At 47.6% G+C, this 18,541-nt stretch overlaps 1 protein-coding gene across 8 annotated transcripts in view; it reads right to left on the bottom strand.

Annotated features, from left to right (window-relative positions):
• The window catches only part of ncapg (non-SMC condensin I complex, subunit G), a 129,936-nt gene that overhangs the window by 22,900 nt on the left and 88,495 nt on the right, over positions 1 to 18,541 (bottom strand). For all 8 annotated transcript variants that reach the window (XM_072496455.1, XM_072496456.1, XM_072496460.1 and 5 more), the window contains 2 exons: positions 15,694 to 15,861; positions 13,890 to 14,016 (listed from right to left, as the gene is read on the bottom strand). In XM_072496455.1, the coding sequence (XP_072352556.1) occupies positions 13,890 to 14,016; positions 15,694 to 15,861 (295 nt within the window). The remainder of the gene's footprint in view (positions 1 to 13,889; positions 14,017 to 15,693; positions 15,862 to 18,541) is intronic.

The raw sequence follows: 18,541 nt of genomic DNA, 5'->3' as shown, positions 1-18,541 counted from the left end.
GAATTATTAGGAGTCCTTCACAAAATCGGATTTAAGGTAAACCCCAAAAAGGCCGAGATTCAACAAGAAAAGGTCATTTATTTAGGCACAGTAATCACCCATCGCAAACGCGAAATCGAGCAAAACCGCATTGACTCCATTGTTAAATTACCCTTTCCCCATAACGTCACAGCCCTCCGGTCATTTCTAGGTTGGCTACTGCAGGAACCACATAAGACGGTTTTGCCACAAAGGCAGCTCCTCTTTCTGAACTCCTAAAAAAGCAAGCCCCATGGGAATGGCTTCCACAGCACACCGATGCCGTGGATGCATTAAAACGAGCCCTCAGCACAGCTCCCGCATTACAGGTCCCAGATCCACTCGCCCCATACGCAATTGAGGTTGCACCACCGATCGAACCCTTTCGGCCATGCTCCTTCAGGAAAGACACGATCGTTTAGGCCTCGTAGCATACGCCTCACGAGTTCTCGATCCAGTAGAGCAAGGATTTTCTGCCTGCGAAAGGCACTTGCTCGCAGTTTTTTGGGCTGTTCAGTACTTTGCGTACATAACAGGACTCAACCCCGTAACCATTTTAACAGAGCACACCCCAACCCAACTTCTATTAGACGGTAGACTAAAGGACGGCACAGTCAGCCAAATTCACGTAGCACGATGGACCCTACTCTTACAAGGACGGGACATTACGGTTAAAAGAATTAAGACACACAAGTTTCTAGCAGACAATTTACAGTACGCTGGCACCCCACGAGTGTGAGATCATTACCACCAGACACAACACAGGACACTTTGTACCCAAATCAGCTCCCCCGAAACCAGGTACTACACCCCAGAGACCCCAGCCCACAGACACATGCGCAGCTCTTAGGATTTATGTGGATGGCTCCTTCACAGTTTTAAACGGCAAACGGATCACTGGTTATGGCATTTATGTAGAGGGCACGCAGGGACACACGTTAGAGGAGATATCATTGAAATTGCCTGGACATCTAGGTTCGCAGGCAGCAGAATTAGCAGCCGTAGCATACATTGTATAGCATCCCAACTCGTTCCTGTCCCCGGCCGACATATACTCAGACATCCTATATGTCTGCAATAGTTTAACGGAGTTCCTACCCCTGTGAGAATCTAGAGATTTTGTTTCCGCGGATGGAAAACCCCTACCCTCAGCCCCATTACTCCAGCATATCCTCAGGACAGCTAAAGATCGTAAATACGGTATCATTAAAGTTCGTAGCCACCATCGTTTCCCCACCCCACCCCCCCGGTAACGTTGAGGCAGACGCCCTAGCAAAGGCAGGTTCCAGACACGGTCACTTTTGGAATCCCTCCCGAGAGTGCCCCAATACACGCGGTTCAGGTCTCACAGACCAACATTCAAGATTTAGCTCAAGCCCAAAAGAAAGACGAAAAGCTCAGGGAAGTTTTAAAAGGTAACTTCCCAGCCCCCTACGATATGTACAGAAACGCTTTAACAGCACACAATGGCATAATTTTAAAAGATGGTATTTATGTGGTCCCCACCCAAGATAGAAATCAAATTATCTGCCAGTTCCATGACAACCATGGACACCAAGGGATAGATGCAACGCTTGCCCACCTCAGACCTCTCTGCTGGTGGCCCGATTTAAAATCCAATGTAATGCATTACATTGAAAACTGTTTGATTTGCGCCCAGAACAATCCAGACAGGTATGCGAAGAAAGGTCAGCTCAGTCACACCCGCCCTGTTAATGGCCCCTGGACAAATTGACAGATTGATTACATAGGACCTACCCGCCTGCAAAAATGGTTTTAAGTATGTGCTGGTAGTAATCGACACCTTCACGAAATGGGTGGAAGCTTTTCCATCTAGAACTAACATGGCTAAAACGACAGCCATGATCCTAACGCAGCACATCTTCACAAGATGGGGCTTTCCCTTTAGTATAGAGTCAGACCAAGGTTCACATTTTACAGGACGCGTCATGAAAAACGTCCTCACAATTTTCGGCATCCGACAAAAATTCCATATTGCCTATCACCCCCAATCAAGCGGAATCGTAGAGCAAATGAATAGAACGCTCAAGGCAACCCTCAGGAAAATGGTGCAACAGCACAATACCACATGGGACACAGTTCTCCCCTTTGCACTCATGTTCATAAGGAACACGGTATCGACTTCGACAGGATACACCCTCCACACCCTCATGACCGGACAACCCATGAAGGGAACAGAATACTTGTTAGGGCTTGATTTGGCCACCCCCACAGTCACCGCCCTCACCCATGAGAAAGCGGTACAGCAAATTCTCGATAATGTTAAAGCAGCCCAGCTCGCCGCAGCAGTTAGGCTCGGCACACAAAAGAAACAAAGTAAAGTACGTTTTGACAAAACGGTACACCCCACAGAATTTTCAATCGGACAGCAGGTCATGCTCTCCCTGTACAACCCCAGTTCATTTCTTTACCCCAAATTCGCAGGACCTTACTCCATTTCCGATAAAGTCAGCCCCTCTGTTTATAAGATCACTTATCCTAATGGCAAGTCAGGATGGTTTCACATAAACCAGCTTAAGGCTTATGGCACACTCACACCACATCTCACTTGCAGCAGCAGACAAACACGCCCCGCCCATGGATGACCTATTCCTACCCACCCCAACCAGTCCAGCCCATCCTCGGACACCACTTCGACTCCACCCCCAGAGGCATGACTCCGCCTCTCCCTTCATTCGACCAGCACCGACAGCGTCGGCACTGATACATTAGACCCAATGGGACCGCCACACGATTTCAATTCTGCACCAGGCCCCACTCCCAGCGACTCCGAACAGGATTCGTTCGACCCCTTTGAGACCACAAACATAAAAGCTCCTAAACCGGACCAACCGCCCGATGAAGACAGATTGCCTCCTACCGCCTCAAACTTAGACACTAAGTATTGGCACCGCGACAATTCCTACACTCATCCGTAACGATGAGATAGACCCCACATCGCCCCAAGCAGCCTTGGCACAGCTACTCCAGTCACGAGTGTGGCAACCGGGAGAAGGTGATGACTCAGAGTCTGACTCCCACCAGACGAGCCCCTTTGCGACTCTTTTCGCTACAGAGCAATGAGGTGTCCAGATGATGGTAAAAAGGAACCGATTGAGATTTACGGTGTCCTTCTTTCTGATGGAGCCTGCCCGATTTTGTTATTTTAGTTTGTTATTCTAAATGTTGAATGTTTGTTTTGTGTACGACCCTTTGATAACGTTTATTCATGGCCCCACGCCACATTTTGATGCAGTCACAACTACTCTTTTAATGCCAAATGGCAGTTAAAGGAACAAGTTTGTCAGCAGACACCCATTCATAACTACTCTTCTGATTTGACGGCAATCATAAGAGGCAGTTTTCCACGCCGAACACAAATTCTTTCCGTTCTTGTCCGGTCACCCAGGCAGTGGAGTAACGGCACTGGTCCCCGCACTGCCCGAGGACCCCCCAATCTGGTCAGCTACGCTCGGGTAGTGCACCTACGGCACTGGTCACCGTCCTACCTGGGGATTCCACCCATTCTTGCCCCGCCGCGGCCCATACGCACCCTATTCGGAGCTATTGGTTTGAAACTCTTTTACTGTTCTTTTAGTGTGTGGTTTAAAGAATGCTCTTTGCCCCATGTTTTGTTTGTTTTCCGACGACCCTTAGGTCACTATCCCACATGCTATTTACATCCTCAAATACTTGGAAGGAACACTTTGCTGCTGGACGGAGAAACTGTCCGCCCACTCACCGCATCGATCACACAGACTGCGAGACTGCCCGCACTGTGACAGTATTTTTTTTCTGGATGTCTTGTCCCCAAAAATATTTGGTTTAAAAAAAAAAAATGAGGGAGACACTTATGGTGACAATTCTAATGGGCAATTGATAATAAAAGGAGACAGACAGACATGAGATCTTAAACTGATATTATGCTTGTGTCCACAGGAAATCCAGAACAACAGAAGACAGAGGAGAACCAAGAAGGAAAAGAGAACATGAAGACGGACATCATGATCTACATTTGGATCTTTGTGGGATCACTACAGTTGCGTGCGGACGCGACCACCCTGGCGCCTACCCCACAGGCCGTGAATGTTTCCCACCCCTGCCATACACCACACCCAGAGACAGCACTGACACACCAACCTGGTGCAACAACCTTATAAAATGGTATTCCCTTTCATACATCGTAGAAGCACTGTTAGTCATAGCAATACTCGGCAGTGTCATCCAGACACTGAAACTTCGGTAATGGTGAAGGAAAGCCTCCCGCACTCCGGTATATACACTCAGACCCCCTATTTTCGGACTCCAGCAAACCCCCCACTCTCTCTAAGTAAATAAAGTGCATCGACTAATTTTTTTGTTTGTTCTAACAAAGAAAGATGCGAAATTCTGTACTTGACCGCCAAGATACAGAGAAATGTAATGCTGTTATTATATAGTTTATACTGTTTGTAAATTCTTTTGATTGACTAAAGGTAGTTTAGAGAAGGATAGTTAGAGGTTCCCGTGTTTTAAATGAAGAAGAAATGTAATGCAGGCTTGAATGTTATAGCGCCCCCTAGAATTTTATAATGATGTGATGTAAATAAAGCAATTTAGGTAAAGGTTCCAAGCCATAGGACAGAGTAGGATAGAACCTGTCCTTGATTGCGGGTGCTCGACTTAGGCAGAGAACAAAGAAGATTCAGTAATATGATCCTTCACGTTTCGCGTTGAGGATCACAAGGAGGGTGTGTAGCCATCTGGGGTGGCCACTTTCAGTATACAAAATGGACACTCGCAGTATATAAAATGGACACTCGCAGAGCCTATAGGGAAAAATGGACAATACAAAGCAACAAGCAGGCACAGAGCCTGAATGCATGTTTGGAAGGCAGTCTGCAGACGGAACCGAAACTCTGGGTCAATTTACATATTGATGGCCCATCTCCGGGAAACAAAGAACGAGTGCTCAGGTAGCCGATACTGTCCCAGACAGTCCGGCGCCACTACCCCAACCAGAAGACACAAACAAAGCAAGGCCAACGGCCACTTAGGACACGCCCAGCCATCAAGGCACCCGCCCCTTTATTGGCTTTGATCGATGACCATGATCAAGAAGCGGCCCAATTAATTGGGACCAAGTTGAAGGCTCGCCTAAAAGCGCGCAAAGCCCCTCCAAGTATAAGAAGGAACCCCCGCGAAAGGTTCATTCTCTTGGATTTGGCTCTCAAGCGGAGAGACCCTTCCACCAGCACCACCAGAAGCAAGTAAGTTCAATGCTCGCTACCAGACGGACGACCTTAACTGTGCTCCTGTTACCTCTTCGAACCCAACAGCCTCAGATCCGAATAACGGCCATTGTTCTTCTGACCTAAGTGGACACCAAAGTTAAGTATAGGTGTTAGTGATAGATATAGTTTAGCCTGTAGAGTTATTGTGCATGAGTAAATCATACTGTGTGTAAATAAAGTATTGACTTTGAACTAACCAACTGGTGTATTGGCTCTTTGATCGGTATTCGGGTTGAACCTTGATACCTGGCGACTCTGAAAGCATACTCATAATTAGGATTAAGAAAGGCGACCCTATTAACTGCCATATTTATAGCAAGTAAACAGAACAACACATCTACCAGCCTTGTGACGTTCGGGCACGAAGTGGCCGGTAGATCGCGTCCTTTGTCTCATTATACAGTCTAGTTGAAATCTTCCTCGACTGTCAAATATTTTCCATGTTTATCATAACCCTTTTAAAAATATATATATTTTATTAAAGTTTTTCCATCAAACAAAAACAAAAATTTCCCATTTTACAACTTTGTAATAATATATACATTGATCGTTTTTGAAATAAATAATATGCTAACGAACGGCAACTGCCAACAACAAAATAAGAAACAGCAGAAATAGTAACTAATAGTAACTTCGTAAAATCTAATATAAATAACTAATATATAAACACACACATAAAAACCCCCGAGGACCCAAATGAGTCCTCCCCCCCGCCCTCCCCCCTGGGTTGCTGCTGCTACCTTTCCTATTTTCCCTTATCGCTCTGCGAGATAGTCGAGGAACGGTTGCTACCGCCTGGTGAACCCTTGAGCCGAACATCTTAGTGCGTACTTTATCCGTTCCAATTTTATGAACCCTGCCATGTCGTTTATCCAGGCCTCCACGCCCAGGGGTTTAGCTTCTTTCCACATAAGTAGAATCCTTCGCGGGGCTACTAGGGACGCAAAGGCCAAAACATCAGCCTCTCTCGCCTCCTGCACTCCCGGCTCATCTGCAACCCCAAATATAGCCAACCCCCAGCCTGGTTCGACCCGGACCCCCACCACCTTTGAAATCACTTTTGCCACACCCACCCAGAACCTATGCAATACCGGACATGACCAAAACATGTGGGTGTGGTTCGCCGGGCTTCCCGCGCATCTCCCGCACCTATCCTCCACTCCAAAAAATCTACTCAGCCTTGCTCCAGTCATATGCGCCCTGTGTAGAACCTTGAATTGTATCAGGCTGAGCCTGGCACACTAGGACGAAGAGTTTACCCTACTTAGGGCATCTACCCACAGCCCCTCCTCAATCTCTTCCCCCAGCTCCTCCTCCCATTTTCCCTTCAGCTCCTCTACCATCGACTCCCCCTCGTCTCTCATTTCCCTATATATATCTGACACCCTGCCATCACCCACCCATGCCCCCGAAATCACTCTGTCCTGGATCTCCTGCGCCGGAAGCTGCGGAAATTCCCTCACCTGTTGCCTCACAAATGCCCTCACTTGCATATAGCGAAATGCATTCCCAGGTGGCAACCCATATTTTTCTGTCAGTGCTCCCAGACTCGCGAACGTCCTGTCTAAGAACAAGTCCTTCAATTTCGCAATTCCTGCTCGCTGCCAAGATTTAAATCCCCCATCTATCCTTCCCGGGACGAACCTATGGTTGTTCCTTATCGGGGACCACACTGAGGCACCCGTCACTCCCTTATGTCGTCTCCACTGCCCCAAAATTTTCAGAGTTGCCACCACCACTTTTTTTCGGGGAGAACGGTAACGGCGCCGTCGCCAGTGCTTTTAGGCTAGTTCCCCTACAGGACGCCATCTCCAGTCTTTTCCACGCCGCTCCTTCCCCTTCCCTCATCCACTTACTTATCATTGACACGTTGGCTGCCCAATAATAACCACTTAGACTCGGCAGTGCCAGTCCCCCTCTGTCCCTACTGCGCTGCAGGAACCCCCCTTTACTCTTGGGGTCTTTCCAGCCCACACAAAGCTCATAATACTCTTGTCCACCTTCTTAAAAAAGGCCTTTGTAATCAGTACAAGGAGGCACTGGAACACAAAAAGAAACCTCGAAAGGACCACCATTTTAACCGCCTGCACCCTGCCCGCCAATGACAGGGGCGCCATGTCCCACCTCCTAAAGTCCTCTTCCATCTGCTCTACCAATCGTGCCTAGTTAAGCTTATGCAAGGTTCCCCAGTTCCTGGCCACCTGAATCCCTAGATACCGGAAATCCCTTGTTACCCTCCTCAACGGTAAATAGTCTATTCCCCTGCCCTGTTCCCCGGGGTGCATCACAAACAGTTCACTCTTCCCCATATTCAATTTATATCCTGAAAATTCTCCAAACTCCCTGAGTGTCTGCATTATCTCAGGCATTCCCTCCACTGGGTCCGCGACATACAACAACAAATCATCCGCGTATAATGACACCCGGTGCTCTTCTCCTCCTCTAAGTACCCCCCCATCACTTCCTAGAGCCCCTCAGCGCTATGGCCAGTGGCTCAATTGCCAACGCAAACAGTAACGGGGACAGGGGACATCCCTGTCTTGTACCCCTATATAGTCGGAAGTGGTCAGATCGTTGCCTATTTGTAATCACACTTGCCACCGGGGCCCTGCACAGGAGCTGAACCCATCTAATGAACCCCTCTCCAAATCTCCTCAGTACTTCCCACAGGTAGTCCCACTCCACTCTATCAAATGCTTTCTCTGCATCCATCGCCACCACTATCTCCGCCTCCCCCTCCCCTTCCGGTGGGGGCATCATCATCACCCCTAGCAGCCTTGTATATTAGCATTCAATTGCCTCCCTTTAACAAACCCCGTTTGATCATCATGCACCACCCCAGGGACACAGTCCTCTATCCTCGTCGCCATCACCTTGGCCAAAAGCTTGGCATCTACGTTCAAGAGGGAAATAGGCCTGTATGACCCGCACTGCAGCGGGTCTTTGTCTCTTTTCAGGATCAGCGATATCGTCGCCTCCGACATCGTCGGGGGTAGTGTCCCCCTTTCCCTAGCCTCGTTAAAGGTTCTCATCAGAAGTGGGGCCAGCAGGTCCACGTATTTTCTATAGAACTCCACCGGGAACCCATCCGGTCCCGGGGCCTTCCCTGCCTGCACGTTCCCAATTCCTTTTACCACCTCCTCCACCTCAATCTGCGCTCCCAGTCCTGTCATCTCCTGTTCCTCAACCTTCGGGAACTCCAGCTGGTCTAGGAAACGCATCATTCCCTCTTTCCCTTCCGGGGGTTGAGCCTTATATAGCCTCTCGTAAAATACCTTAAACACCCCGTTCACCCTCTCCGCTCCCCATTCCATCTTACCCTCCTCGTCTCTAACCCCTCCAATCTCTCTCGCCGCCCCCCTCTTCCTAGGTTGGGCCAGCAGCCGGCTCGCCTTCTCTCCATATTCATACTGCACTCCCTGTGCCTTCCTCCATTGTGCCTCCGCCTTACCCATGGTCAACAAGTCAAAGTCAGTGTGCAATCTCCGTCTTTCCCTGTATAGCCCTTCATCTGGAGTCTCCGCATATTGCCTATCCACCCTCAAAATCTCCCTCAACAATCTCTCCCTTTCTTTACCCTCTTGTTTCCCCTTATGGGCCCTTATGGAGATCAGCTCCCCTCTAACCACCGCCTTCAGCGCCTCCCAGACCACTTCGTCTTCATTAATCTCGAGGTACCTTTCAATACATCCCCTCACCCTTACACATACCCCCTCGTCCGCCAACAGTCCCATATCTAATCTCCAGAGTGAGCGCCGTTCCTTTTCCTCTCCTACTTCCAGATCTACCCAATGTGGGGCATGATCTGAAATGGCTATAGCCGAATACTCCGTTCCTGCCACCTTCGGGATCAGCGCCCTTCCCAGGACAAAAGTCTATCCGGGAGTACACTTTGTGGACATGGGAGAAGAAGGAAAACTCTTTACTCCTTGGCCTAGTAAATCTCCAGGGATCCACCCCTCCCACCTGCTCCATAAAGCCCTTAAGCACCTTGGCCGCTGCCGGCCTCCTCCCGGTCCTAGATCTGGACCGGTCCAGCACCGTGTTGAAGTCCCCCCCCCCCCCCATTACCAACTTTCCCATCTCCAGGTCTGGGATGCGCCCCAACATACGCTTCATAAAGTTCGCGTCATCCCTGTTCGGGGCATATACATTCACCAGCACCACCGCCTCACCTTGCAATCTGCCACTCACCATCACGTATCTACCCCCACTGTCCGCCACTATGGTCTTCGCCTCAAACAATACCCGTTTCTCCACCAGTATTGCCACCCCTCTATTTTTCGCATCCAAGCCAGAGTGGAATACCTTTCCCATCCATCCTTTCCTTAATCTGACCTGATCCGCCAATTTCAGGTGCGTCTCCTGAAGCATGACCACGTCTGCCTTTAGCTTCTTTAGGTGCGCAAGTACCCTTGCCCTCTTAATCGGCCCATTCAATCCTCTCACGTTCCACGTGATCAACTGGGTTGGGGGCTCTTTACCCCCCCCCCCCTTCGTCGACTAGCCATCCCCTTTTTTAGACCAGCTCCTCACCCGGTTCCCACGCACCCGCTTATCCCCCAGACGGCGCCCTCCCTCCCAACCATCCCATCCCATATCAGCTCCCCCTTCCCCTTAGCAGCAGCAACCCAGTTAACCCCCCCCCCCCCCCCCCCCCCGCTAGATCCCTCTCTAGCTTAGTTGCTCCCCCCCATATTGCTTCCGGAAGTCAGCAAACTCTGGCTGACCTCGGCTTCCCCCGTTTATCCTTAGCCTCCCATCATGTGAGGCCCCCTCCTTCCTGCACCCCCTTTTCCCGCCACAATTTCCATAGCGCGGGAACAAAGCCCGCGCTTCCCTCTCGGCCCCGCCCCTGATGGCGCAGCTCCCTCTCTCCTTCCCCCTCCCCTTCTCCACCGGCGCCCACATTTCTTCATGTCCCCCCACTTCGAGGGCAAAGAAAATTTTCCCCCATCTGATTCACAGTCCCTTGCCACGACCTCACTACTTCATTTCAAACATTCTTTCTCCAATCTAGTCCAACTTCTCCTCTTCAATAAATGTCCACGCCTCTTCTGCCGTCTCGAAGTAGTGGTGTTTACCCTGGTGTGTAACCCACAGTCTTGCCTGCTGCAACATTCCGAACTTCACTTTCCTCTTGTGGAGCACCGCCTTGGCCCGATTGAAACTCGCCCTCCTTCTCGCCACCTCCGCACTCCAATCCTGATACACGCGGATCACCGCGTTCTCCCACCTGCTGCTCAGTGTCTTTTTCGCCCATCTCAGGACCATCTCCCTGTCTTTGTAGCAGTGGAACCTCACCACTATTGCTCAAGGTATTTCTCCTGCCTTTGGTCTTCTCACGAGGACTCGATACGCTCCCTCCACTTCCAGGGGGCCCGTCGGGGCCTCAGCTCCCATTAAGGTATGGAGCATCGTGCTCACATACGCCCCAACGTCCATTCCCTCTGCCCCTTCGGGAAGACCCAAGATTCTTAAGTTCTTCCTCCTCGAGCTATTTTCCAGGGCTTCCAGTCTCTCCATACACTTCTTATGCAGTACCTCGTGCGTCTCCGTCTTCACCACCAAGCCCTGTATCTCGTCCTCATTTTCGGCAGCTTTTGCCTTCACTCCACGGAGCTCCATCTCTTGGGTCTTCTGCGCCTCCTTTAACCCCTCAATCGCCTGCAGCATCGGCGCCAGCACCTCCTTCTTGAGCTCCTCCACACATCGTCGGAGGAACTCCTGCTGTTCCAGGCCCCATACCAACTGGCCTCCCTCCGCCGCCATCTTGCTTCTCGCTTCCCTTCTTTGCCGCTGCTCCAGAGGATCCTCCGCAATCTGGCCACTATTATCTCTTCTGTCCATTCACATCCGGGGGGACTCCCTTCTATGTCGTCTCACAGTGGGTTTAGCCTTCGAAAATTGCCGTTGGGGCTCCCGATAAGAGCCCAAAAGTCCGTTAAAACGGGAGGTGCCGAAACGTGCGACTTAGCTGGTCATCGTCACACCCGGAAGTCTTATCATAACCTTTTAACAATGTCTAAACTATGCATTTGTTTAGATTCCAGGTCTCTAAAAAATGACTGGTTATTGGTCTCACTCATATCTTTATCCAAGACCATTATATGCTACTTCTTTGTCATCTCTTCCTTCTCTTAACTATATTGTTCCAATCTCCCATAACAATCACATAGCTCTTTCCACTTTCCTCGTAGCTCTTTTCACTCTAATTAGTTTTTCAATTCTAGCATACACTTCATCTGGATGTTCTCATGTGGGTATATATACCCGAATGGTGTTCATGTCAACTGGTTTAAAAACAGAAAATGCTGGGAAAATTCAGCAGGTCTGGCAGCATCTGTGGAGAGATAAATGGAGTTAACATTTTTTCTAGCATGTTGTTTTGTTTTCAGATTCCCAGCATCTGCAGTATTTGTTTTAATGTCCACTGGTTGTTCCTTTAGTTTTACCAGTGTTACGACACCCTGGGCTAGTGCGTGGTCAATTCCTGGAGTCGCAACACAATTGAAATTAACTATTAATTCTTCGAAAACACCCAAAGTCGTTGGCTGCCCAATAACTACAGTAGCCAGGTTTGTAATTTAAACATAACTAATTTTTATTAATAACAATAGCTATAATTAAATAGACAGCAAATACAACTGGTTAACTATTATCTAATTCTTAAACCCCTTTTTTAAACTTGCGACCCCACCCTCTACAAACACACAAGACAGGCATAGAGGGGAAGGAGGGGTTAAAGAAAATACACAAAAAGTGAAAGGATAAATGTCTCTGTTTCAGATGGACTTTTTCTTTAGCCCTTCAGATGGGTGTTCTTGCCTTCAGTCTGTAATGGTTTTCACTATAGATCGCAAGACTTCTCTTCAGATTCAGAAATCAGTAAGCAAGAAACCTTTTTGGAGAAAGAAAGAGAGAGAGAGAGAGCAACTCACAACTTCTTCTCTCAGCATCCAAGATAGTTCCAATTCCTTCCTGGGCCTTCTGAAAACCTCCCACTTGATAGAAGCCAATCGCCGTCTGTTGCCGGGCAGATACGGTCTTTGGCCAATCTATTGGTCACCAGCCAACCAAATCGCTCCCATCTCTCAGATGCCGGAAAGTCTCAGTTCTGTTCAAAATCTAAATCTTCATAGCAGTGTACTATTTTGCAACTTTTGAGTTCCCCACTTCCTCTACTTGACTTAAAAGTATATGTCCATTAAATATCCATGGATAACGACAAAGTAAAAGAAATGGGAAATAAGGGAATCAACAAGAAGTATCCTTACACTAGCACCAGCCTATCTGAATCACATTTCACTTCACTCACACACACAGTTAGCAGTTTCCTGGTCTAGCACTAATGCTATTCCCCGTCCCCATTCTTCTCCTCCGGAGCATATCATTCTCTTTTCATCACTCAGGAAGCCATTGTCTTCTATGCACTGTAGGTCACATAACTCTAGGATGTTTACTTAATCTTTTCTAATTTCTTGCTTTAGGTTCTCCAGCTTTCCTTTCCTGTTTGTTATTTGTATAATCTACATTTACATTCTTTTGGTACTGACAAACTTGTAAGAGGATTTTGCTGAATAACGATCTTGGAGGTCTCACTCCCTCAACGAGCGCGACAGCAGCTTTGAAAGGAGCAACAGTAAACACGGTTAGTGCTTATTTATTCCAGTGCCATCCAGAAACGTTTTAGTTGTTTCAGTGGTGGCTGTCATTGCCTTGCAGTGTGCTGCCAGTTTAAACACTGACAACTCAACCACTGGGGGAGGTAGCACTAAGTTACAATGATACCAATAGCAGATCTCACAAGACTAACCTGACTGAATGCCAACTAAAAAGGTGTAAATGTCTTCTACCTTTAACTTGGCAACTATGTTCTCATACCTGAGTGTTTTCTTTACATTAAAGGTCTGGGTCGGGACACATGGAAGATTCGAGTAGCTGCTTTTCCAGGTGTGCTCTTCAGTTTAATCATTTCCTTAGTGCAGCTTTCAATGACCTTGTCACAGGCATCCATCGCCACAGCCAACAAACCAAACATTTTCATTGAGTTTTCCACTGTACTATAGTGCCTCAGTACTCAAGTAAAATTATGAAGACACTTTATTTGTTTCATAAGTTTAAGAGGAATTTTCTAAATTGCTGACCGTTATGATTTGGAAAGAGGTTCTCATTTGGACACCTAGTTCCAATCCTTGAACAAGTTCCTCTGTGCACTTATTCAGATAAATATATCAATCTACTAATGCTTAATCCTTCATTCGGAGCAAACCTATTAGATTTGTATATCCTGGTTTCCTATACACACAATACTCATGCCATTGATTGTGGATGGTTCTGCAAGAGTAAACAGGTTTCTTTTCCTTAGGGATCATTTAGCATAGCTAATCCCGTAACAGAGAAACCCAAAGATTAGTTCATGTTTGTGTATCATTGCATACATAGAAAATGAGCAGTTAGCCCAAGCAGCGCGGAAACAAAAATGTTGTTGCCTCAATGCATTCATTGCATTTTCATAGCTTTGAGGCGCATTGTGAGGAAAGATGGAGGTTGGAAGTGATATCATTACCGTGCAACAGTTAAGACATTTTAGCATACCGTTGTCATTTTCAGTTGTTTTATCTGTTGCTATGTCGTATCTATTCTTGTCATTTTCTCCTGATCCTCCATTTAAGTGAATCATAATTTTCTCAATGACTCGCTGATTTACTTTGTTTTTCAATTCCTATAAACGGGATTAGTTCAATCAGCATACAAATATTCAAGATCCAAATTCAAAACTTCAAAAAGCAAATACCAACCTTTCACAGAAATCAAAGATCCTAATCATAAACAAAGTTCTAATTCTATCATATCAAAAATAAATAGTCCATTTATCAAAAGACATTACATACCTTCTGCTTGAATGCTAAGTTTTATTTATTGAAACTTGAGTGCTAATGTTTAGAAAATAAAATGTCACAATGTAAACGTTGTGTTATGGGATCGATAATGCTACTAAATATTTTAAAGTACTTTGGAAATAGCAGAGTTACTGACACCTAGCAGTTGCAGATTAATATTGCACGACTAATTTTTAAATAGGGTCATTGTTGGAAGGTTCATTGTTGGAAGGTGGGTGAGAAGAGAAAGAAAAGGGGGACCACTTTCAAAGAAAGCTTCCCCGAGAAAAACCTGGGTGGCAATAGTGTTGAAGGAAAGAGCCAATTCATTTTTAAAAAAAATATAAAACTATCTTCCCAGAGCAGATACACCCATAAAGCAGCAACCTCAGGAAACCTAACTTCACATCACATTAACGTAAAGGTATGTTGCAAAAGAGGCAAAGGAACAAGGGGCACGATTCTCCGACACCCCACCAGGTCGGAGAATCGCCGACGGCTGGCGTGAATCCCGCCCCCGCCGTGTCCCGAATTCTCCGCCACTAGAGATTCAGCGGGGGCGGGAATCGCGCCGCGCCGGTCGGCCGGAATCGCGCCAGTCGGCGGGCCCACCCCCGGCGATTCTCCGGCCTGCGATGGGCCGAAGTCCCACCGCTGTCAACCCTCGCCAGCCGGCGTGGATTAGGCCTCCTTTTGAATGGCGGGACAAGGCGGCGCAGGTGGGCTCCGGGGTCCTGGGGGCGATCTGGCCCCGGGGGGTGCCCCCACGGTGGCCTGGCCCGTGATCGGGGCCCACCGATCCACGGGCGGGCCTGTGCTGTGGAGGCACTCTTTTTCTTCCGCCTTCGTCATGTCTTCACTGTGGAGGGGGCGGAAGAGACCCCCTCCCCTGCGCAGGGATGCCGTGAGCGGCCGCTGACGATCCCGCGCATGCGTCGCCCGGCGAAGTCCTTTCGGCGCCGGCTGGCGTGGCGCCAAAGGCCTTTCCCGCCGGCCGGCGGAGCAGAAACCGCTCCGGTGCGGGCCTAGCCCCTCAAGGTGAGGGCTTGGCCCCTAAAGGTGCGGAGAGGGGCGGCCGGACGCCGGATTGATCTGCGCCGTTTTTGGCGCCTGGTAGCGGACATCGCGCTGTTTGCGGAGAATCCCGCCCCTGGTAACTGATCATGGTGAGGTTATGAAAGTCAAGGGCTAAATAAGCTCACCCAACATGAAATGTGAAAACTTAAAAAGGCAACATCCTTAAGTGATTTCTTTCAATTGGACAGAGAAAATTCCTGCTTGCACGTACCAGAAACAGGACTAACAATGGATGGCAATGTCAAGTTATTCTCCTTTGATGAACACTTGGGCTATTTCTTACACCAAAACAAAAATGAGCAATTTTACTATTCTATACTTCGACTCATACAGAATCGCATTCCAACAAATTCCAAAACAAAATCTGATAATACCAATTCTGATAACGAGAAACCTATCCAATTATTTCGGATTATAATCATGGAAAAGGTCATAAACATAACCTTAATATCATCCAGGAGAATACACAACTGTTCTGTGCACGGTGACACTCCTGTAGAGAGTTCAAGCAATCCCAGCGTTTTGACCAAAATACGGGTGTCTGGCGAGTCTGGATCTTTCAATATTTCGTTGCAGATCGTCACTGCCAGGTTGTCATGCACTGTAAACACCTATGAAAATAAAACAACATTTTGGGTTGCAATGCAAGGTACAAAGACAAGAGTGTGCATGTCTCCCATTTATTTTTAATTCATTCATAGGATACTTTTAGGACACAAGGTCTTGCCATCCATAAACCTATTGTGTACAAGTATACTGACAAGTGGCATTATCAACAAAGAATACAGCACAGGAACAGTTGCTTTGGCCCTCCAAACCTGTACCGGTCACGATACCAACCTCGTGCCGTATCCCTCTATACCCATCCTATCCATGTATTTGTCAAGATGCCTTTTGAATGCCGTTAATGTATCTGTTTTCACAACCTCCCCTGGCAATGCACTCCAGGCACTCACCACCCTTTGTGTCATCCGCAAACTTACTAATCAGACCAGCTACATTTTCCTCCAAATCATTTATGTATACGACAAACAATGGCCCCAGCACAGATCCCTGTGGAACAACCTTCCATTCCAAAAAACGCCCTTCTACTGCTACCGTTTGCTTTCTGTGACCGAGCCAGTCCTGTATCCATCTTACCACCTCACCTCTGATCCCATGACTTCTCCTTTTGTACCAGTCTGCCATGAGGCACCTTGTCAAAGCTTTACTGAAGTCCCTGTAAACAACATCCACCGCGCTCCCCTCATCAATCATCTTTGTCACCGTCTCAAGTTAATGAGGCACGACCTCCCTTTCACAAAACCATGCTGTCTGTTGCTAATGAGTCAATTTGTTTCCAAATGGGTATAAATCCTGCCCCTGAGAATTTTCTCCAATAATTTACTGACTACCGACGTGAGGCTCACCGGCCTATAGCTTCCTGGATTATCCCTGCTACCTTTCTTAAACAGCTGTGCCACATTAGCTATTCTCCAGTTCTCTGGGATCTCACCTGTAGCCAATGAGGACACAGAGATGTCAGTTAAGGCCCCAGCAATTTCCTCCCTTGCTTCCCTCAGTATTCGGAGGTAAATCCCATCCAGCCCAGGAGACTTGGGCAGCACGGTAGCACAGTGGTCAGCACTGCTGCTTCACAGCACCAGATCCCAGGTTTGATTCCCGGCTTGGGTCACTGTCTGTGCGGAGTCTGCACATTCTCTCCATGTCTGCGTGGGTTTCTTCCGGGTGCTCCGGGTTCCTCCCACAAGTCCTGAAAGATGTGCTCGTTAGGTGGATTGAACATTTTAAATTCTTCCTCTGTGTACCCGAACAGGTGCGGAGTGTGGTGACTGGGGGATTTTCACAGTAACTTCACTGCAATGTTAATGTAAGCCTACTTGTGACAATAATAAAGATTATCTACCTTAATGTCTTTTAAAAGACCCAATACCTCCTTTTCGATGTCAACATGACCCAGACTGTCCACACACCCTACCGAAGAATTATCTTCCACAAAGTCCTTCTCTTTGGTGAACACTGATGCAAAGTGCTCATATAGTACCTCGCCCATGTCCTTAAGTGATCCTATCCTTTCCTTGGCCACCCTCTTGCTTTTTACATATGAATAAAAAGCTATGGGATTCACCTAAATCCGACTTGCCAAGGACTTTTCATGACCCCTCCTAATTTCCTGTTTCAATACCTTTCTACTTTCTTTATACTCAAGGGTTTCCACTGTTCCCACCCTTCTAGACCATACAAAAGCCTCCTTTTTCTTTTTGACGAGGTTCACAATATCCCTCGTTATCCAAGGCTCCATAAACTTCCCATACTTATCCTTCGTTCTCTCAGAAACATGACTTTCCGGAATCCTAATCAACTGCCGCTTGAAAGATTTCCACAGGTCCGATGTTAATTTACCCTCCAACAGCCGCACCCAATACAAATTCTTCAATTCCGGTCTAATATTATCGGAATTTGCCTTTCCCCAGTTGAGCACCATAACGCAAGGGCTACCCTCACCCCTATGCAAAAGTACCCTAAAACCTACGGAATTGTGGTCACTACTCCCAAAATGATCTCCTACTGAAACCTCAACCACCTGTCCAGGCTCATTCCCCAATACCAGGTCCAGTACCACCCCTTCCCTAGTTGGAGTATCTACATATTGCATCAAGAGGCCTTCCTGCATACACCTTACAAACTCTGCCCCATCCAAACCCCTAGCACTAAGTGAGTCCAGTCAATATAGGGGAAATTAAAATCCCCTATCACAACAACCCTGTTACTTTTGCACCTATCCAAAATCTCTCTACCTAGCTGCTCCTCTCTCTTGCTGGCAATTGGGGGACCTGTAATAAATGCCCAACATTGTGATTGCCTGCTTCCTGTTCCTCAGCTCTACCCAGATTGCCTCATTGTATGATCCCTCCGAGATGTCCTCCCACAGTACATCTATAATATTCTCCTTAACCAGTAATGCTACTCCCCCACCCCTTTTACATCCCCTTCTATCTCTCCTGAAGCATCTATATCCTCCAATGTTCAGCTGCCAATCCCGCCCTTCTTTCAACCACGTTTCTGTGATAGCCACAACATCATAGTTCCAAGTACTAATATGAGCTCTAAATTCATCTGCCTTACCTGCTATACTTCTGACGTTGAAACAAATATACTTCAAAACCACTGCGTTTGAGCAGACAGGGTAATGTTGTTCTCTTATTTTTGTTCTCCATTTCCCCTTCAGTTATTACACCTAAATTAATGCTCTGTTTCCCACCCCCCTGCCATACTAGTTTAAATCCTCCC

Source organism: Scyliorhinus torazame, chromosome 3 (genome assembly GCF_047496885.1).
Source record: "Scyliorhinus torazame isolate Kashiwa2021f chromosome 3, sScyTor2.1, whole genome shotgun sequence".
Classification (NCBI taxonomy): domain Eukaryota; kingdom Metazoa; phylum Chordata; class Chondrichthyes; order Carcharhiniformes; family Scyliorhinidae; genus Scyliorhinus; species Scyliorhinus torazame.
This window is presented reverse-complemented; position numbering and strand designations above follow the sequence as displayed.